Source organism: Panicum virgatum, chromosome 5N (assembly GCF_016808335.1).
Source record: "Panicum virgatum strain AP13 chromosome 5N, P.virgatum_v5, whole genome shotgun sequence".
Classification (NCBI taxonomy): Eukaryota; Viridiplantae; Streptophyta; class Magnoliopsida; order Poales; family Poaceae; genus Panicum; species Panicum virgatum.
The window spans coordinates 22,523,209-22,529,405 of NC_053149.1; the positions used below are offsets into that span (position 1 = coordinate 22,523,209).

The 6,197-nt window shown below is 43.3% G+C and overlaps 1 protein-coding gene across 1 annotated transcript; it reads right to left on the minus strand.

Annotated features, from left to right (window-relative positions):
• Positions 1 to 2,474: 2,474 nt before the first annotated feature.
• On the minus strand, positions 2,475 to 5,035 carry LOC120674667 (formin-like protein 5). The gene is made up of 5 exons (XM_039955806.1): positions 4,544 to 5,035; positions 4,248 to 4,269; positions 3,263 to 3,359; positions 2,870 to 2,946; positions 2,475 to 2,790 (listed from the first exon to the last, which is right to left on the minus strand). Exons 1-4 carry the CDS (start codon positions 5,033 to 5,035, stop codon positions 2,907 to 2,909), a joined length of 651 nt encoding a protein of 216 aa, XP_039811740.1. The 3' UTR covers positions 2,475 to 2,790; positions 2,870 to 2,906.
• Positions 5,036 to 6,197: the final 1,162 nt, after the last annotated feature.

Below are 6,197 nucleotides of genomic sequence, written 5' to 3' on the forward strand. Positions count from 1 at the left end.
GGTGTTGTAGTTGGTGTAACTCTCATGTTCATAAGCATTGCCTATCCCTCGTTCTCTTTGATCTCCACCTGAAATGGTTAGCGACCAAAAATACCCGAAGGAAACTACATCCTAGAGCATGCTCTTGCTTTTTATTGAAGGGAAATTAATAAATAATTGATAATCCGGGCTATCTCCCGGCAGTGCTTTGTTTTTTATGGTCATAAACTCGACCATGGGAACATCCTCTTGCAGCTCTAGTTGGTGATGTGTTTCCCTTTCACCACCAATTATTGATGTATCATGAAGTTTTCGCTACAAGGTTAGTACCGTCGTGCACCCATGAAATCTGCAATGTTTACGATAAACATATGCATCTACAACTAGCCTTCTAAAGGTTTTGCATGAGAGGACCTTAAGGCAATTGTAGTCCTCGTGTATGCTCAGGGCACAAAGCGTGCTTGACTCTGGAGAGGCGGTGAATGAGCATGGTTCTTGTGTTATTACAAGAATGAAGCTCCCATGCTCATCAACGGAATCCTTTCCTTCAGACTCTAGAGTCGTTGCCTCATAAAATTCCATGGCCCATCGATTCTCCATCTCAAGAGATGCATCGTTTAAGATCATATTTGTATCTCGATCAAGGTCGAGAACAATATATTCTAGGCCAAAGGAAAGAGGCTCAAACTCGTCCAAGGGGGATGATGATCGTTCATCTTCACAAAAGTGAAGGATTTCATTCGAGTCATACTCTTCAGAGATGGCAGTTCCTACCATCTCAAAGAGAACGGGTTCGGATGATATAAACGGAGATTCATGCACCATCTCCTTGAGCAAGCTGGGCTTGGGAAGTTGCTTTGCCATAGGATTTTCTAGGCAAGATGTAGCAGTGGCAGAAGCGGTTTTCCTAAGCATTTCATCTAGACTCCCTTGAGATGCGAGGAGTTTTTCAAATGGGGAACCTAGGAGAAGATCAAAATTGAGGATATCAAAGATATGAAAATCTAATTTGACCTCGATTTTGTCTATTATGAGTGGCACGGCACTTGTGACCCCCCGACATTCAAGGATGTGTCCCGAGGGACAACTCTTTAAGAGTGTGTCGGATGGTCTTAGCGTAACATTGCCCAGAAGATCGTACGCTAAGTGACATGGCAACACATTAACCTCCATGATGGGGTTAATGCGAGCTTCTACGGTAGTTCCCCTTATATAGCAGGGAATGATCATGGACAGAGAACTAATCCAAATTGCTTCAGAAAAGTGTTTCTCTCCATTGGACCATTCCTCCTTCATCACTTCCTTAAGAGATGCTTCATTACGAGGATCAGGAGGAGAAGGAGGTACCGTAGGACTAAGGGAAGGTTCTGTCAAGGAATTTTGAGATTCGTCGGTATGGACAGAAGAAAGTTTCTCCCCTAATTGGGCATTGAAGAGATTCGAGGTATTTTTATGATTTCTAGATTGGTTATCCTCGAATCGGGAAGGGAACTTCGGGGGTCGAATTTCTTCTTCCTCCGATGTTCCTGGTTCGGGTGAGGGTTCTAGAGTTGAATCTAAGTTTGTGGAAGATGAAGGATTGGGTTCAACTACTAGAGGATCCTCATGGGTCAACTCACACTCCCCTTGGAGAGGATCCGACTCGGCTGACAAGGAGGTATCCTCGGCAATATAATCAAGGATTTTATTAGCCTCAGCCAGAAATTGTTGGAGGGGTACTCCTCCAGTGATGGAGTTGAGATGATCGGCGGATTCCTTATCGAGACTCCTCTTAAATTTCCCAAGGACTAAAGGATTGAGTGTCGACATGGCAGGGTCAGACTTCACTAGGAGCGAAAATCTAGCCCAGGCTTCGCCTAAAGTTTCCTTCTCATTCTACTGGAAGAACATGATAGGGAATGTCTTCTTTAGGGAGTCCCAGCTGCCCTTTCCGGTATATGTATAGGACGTGTACCATTGCTCTGCCCTCCCTTTAAGTGAGAAGGGAAACAACATCCACCGGAGGACATCTAGTTTCATGCTTGCAGAGGCGAAGCGTGAACAAAGCTGCTCGAACTCTCGCAGATGGTGGTCTGGGTTCTCGCTACTTAACCCAGAGAATTAAAGCTCCCGAACCATAGCGATAAGGCCAGGACAAGGTTCATAGCTGGATATGGAAGAGGATGGTGGCTCATTGAACCACTACAACACATATAGGCTTCTGCGCCATTTTATTTATGTCACTAAAAGCAGTATTTTCGTCATCTTTCATAATCTGTGACATTTGCGTGACAAAAATCAGTTCGTCGCCTATACCATGTAATAAAAGGTCTTCTGCAACGAAAACATATTTTTTCGTCATAAATCTTATGATGATTATTCCATCATCACTAATTTGTGACGCACATTTTTTGTCATTATCAATGCCAAGAAACGTCACAAAATTGTGTGCTTGGATGACTATACATGTGCCACGTAGGATAGAAAACGTCTTAAAAATTTTACACCATATGATGTGGCGATGACTAGAATATAATACAGCATCTCCATTATATCGATTTGATTCGTCATTAACAAAGCCCAATCCATTTGGGCCTTAATGCTCAGTTTTCACGGACTAAACAAAATCACAAATAGCAAAATACAATTACAAATACTGTGACAGCCACAACTTATCAAACACACTTATTACAAGTCCCCAACTCATCCTACTAACCAAAAGTTTGCCTAGATGATTTGCTTCTGCATGCTTTTCTACCGCAAGCTCTTTGTAGCATTAGGAAGATCTGTTCTTGTTGCGGTCATTAGAAAGAGAACATAAGGAGGGCCATCCTGTTAACCAAAAATGCACAGGTCTCTTAATGGAAAGATGGAAGCTAGAAATCATATGAAAGTTTGGAGTTCAAACTACCTGAAGACAAATAGGGGGCAAATAAGCGCAGGAGAGATTATATTAGTAGTGGCCTACAGTCCACTCCCCATGACAACCTGCCCAGGTTTCTGACAATTAGAAATCAAGCATAACAATTACTGATAGCGCCTAATTCGTTCCAAGTCATAACACATCAGAAAACTGCAATAATAGGAATTTTAAAAATATTTGCTAGCGGCCAAACTGCAGTGGCTTTGCCATCTTGGAGGCCAAGCATATCTGATATAGATAGTTCTAGAAATCTGTGATTGCATTTAAAGAAAGAGAAACCATGACCCTTGGGGTTGCTAGCATGGTGTGCTCGAGGTTGTGATGTTTTATAGCAAGCATATAACAGGAAGATGAAAGTGCCTAAGGTATGAGAAATCTTACCAAAACAGCAAGCCAAGCAAATTCGATTCATTAGTTCTTCTTTGTTGCCTTGGCACATCGTAAGAAGCCATCCATTTTAAATCAACCCTCAACAGACCTGACACAAAAGCCAACCGATTAACTTTATTACTCTAGTGGCTGAAGAACAAAAGTCAGATTGAAATCAGTCATACTTCGTTCAAACAATTCATTAGTGCATCATGTGTTAAAGTAGACCAAATGACAGACTCATTGACATTTATAAGAGAACTTTTGCATAATAGTTTTAGAAAACCTTTGCCCTTATGTTGTGAGCTCATTTTTTCGAAACATAGATTCAGAGCAACAACTGTATGAAATATAGTTGTGAGCGCGTTTTTCGAGCATGTTCGAGAACTACTGAACAATGTTTTGTCTATCTAGTTTACCTATTGATCGAGCTTATTATTATTGCTGCGACTCCCACATGCTTAGTTCATGCTGCACAAAGAAAATGAAGAAGTAGATAAGCTGTCGCAATAAAAAAGGTACATCGATTTCATAGCAGGTGGTAACTTATGAAGTATGGTTGGCCCTGGATGCACCTGACTGCAGTGATACCCCCCCTTCTAAAATTGCTGAGTTCGAGCCATAACATGTAATTCGACAATGATTGCAAATGTGTGCACTACTGAACATTACAGCCCCCAAAAAAATATTCGGTTCAACACAACTGTGGTGCTCTACTATTATCATGTCATCTATCAAGATTTGTTACTACTAGCTTAGAATAAAGAAAAACTGAAATAGTGTAGCATAATGAATGGAAAGCTGAACGAACCATACAGGATGTACCAGCAAAACTGCATATTATTCTCAAGTAACAATCTGTCCACCTCTGCATATTATTCTATCAAGTTTTGAAGGAGCATAAGAATAGTTCTTGAAAGAAACCGTAGTGCAGTTTTATTTGAATGCATTCTAGTGTGTGGTTATGACAAAGAAGGCTATCAGGAAAGAGAGTTACCTGACATGCATCTAGTTCTTTCCTGACAAAAGAAACACAATAAAAAAATAAGATGCATAAATAATATAGTGATGCAATGCTAAAGGAGGAAAACACAAAGAATAGAGAAGAACATCCGCATTTAATCCCCTCTCCCACCATGAATCCAGCAGTTCAACCAAGAAATTAGGAACGAATTGGGCAAACCATCAATACCTATTCGCTTCACCCACCATGAAAATTGTGCAGTCCAATCGAGAAGTCAGACACGAATTGGGATCTAGGGTTCGAATTAGGGAGGGGAAGCAACGAACGAACCGGGATCTCGCGAACTCCGCGCAACCGCCGCCGCCGCCGTCGAGGAAGGCGGGCAGCGGTCGCGAGGAGGTGGAAGGTAACGAGGAGGAGCGCGCGGGGGTGGCTCGTGGCGGGCTCGAGCGGAGGAGCGGCACGCGTCGGGGCGAGCTCGGCCCGCGGCCGGTAGCTCGAGCGGAGGAGTGGCCCGGGGGACGTCCGGCTCGGGGCGGCGAGGCGAGCTCCGGCAGAGGAGCGAGGTCGCGGCAGGGAGCAAGGCACGGCCAGCTCAGGCTGAGGGGCGGCGGCCGGCAAGCGCGGAGGAGAGGCGCGAAGGGGCTACCTCGGCCCGCGGCGGCCGGTTTGGGCAAATCAGCAGGAGGAGCGGAGCGCACGGCGGTGCTGTTTGGCGTGACGAAGGAGACGGGTGTACAAGAAAAAAAAGTGTTCGCGGTCTTGTTGGGCCACGGCCCAGCGTGAGGAAAGGTCAAGTCGTGAGAGGAGCTTGCTGCCATCGTTTCTCAGTCATATATAGGTATTTTTTTGTGATTCTTTTTTATATCACAAGGTCAACGTTAGATAAAATATTCTATTATAAAATTTTCATCACAAATGAGAGAAAATTGTTGAGGAAAATTATTAACTTAAAATATGATAATTGGCATGTCTTATTGACCACTCTCATAGTTCAAGTATAAAGTAATTTATTTAAATATCTTATTTACCGCATGTGTAGTTTAAGTATTAAGTAATTCTAATAAAAAATAAAAAAATAAAACTATTAATAGTGATGATAAGTTTGTGACACTCCGTATTTGTCATGATTTTGGAAGAGTATTCGTCACAATATGATCTTGGAATAGTTTATGACGATTTAAATTTGTCTTACTGACGAACATTTTATCTTTGTCACTAAACCATACCCTCCCAAACAAAACGTCATAAAAGTAACTACATTATGACGTTTTAGTCTGTTGTCATGAGGTAATCGTCATAGAAGGTCACATTTGTTGTAGTGAACTCGCCCCTTGAGGCAGAGAGGCTGTGAAAGAATGGCTTCTCCATGGGTAGCGAGGGTAAAAATAGCAGGAAGAAAACTGAAGATGATACAGGATAAATCCCGTATGGTAGAGGAGTTTTTAAAGGATAGCTCCTCTATGGGTAGCGGGGGTCAAGGTAGAAGAAAAGAAAAGCAAAGGATACGAGGACGACTAGGTTCGAAGAAAGATACAGCAACCGTTCTGCGGCAACGGCGCCAGAAAGCTTGTTGGGTATTTTAGCGTCACGAATAAATCCGCAAGTGCACGGATATCATTGTAGCTTTCACCTCAGAGTATTCCAAGGGTTATCGAATCCACAGGGAACGTGTGTGCACTCTCTTCTATTCTAATCGGTCCAAGGACACACCAAGATAGGTAGAAGGGTAGAGAGGGTTCCTAAGATAGTGCTACTGCCTAGTTAAAGGTCGATCTCTCTGGCACAATACTCGCTTCGGGCACCGGCTTACAACTGGTCTGCCAGTCGACTCCGGCCAACAGCTCTACGCTATATCCGAACGTGGAGGATTACAAAGGACCAATAGGGCTGTCATCACCTACGGCCTACCTCTAACAAACCGTGAGATATAAGGCGAACGAAGGATAACCCCTAGCCTAGACACCACGTCTACGCTATCGA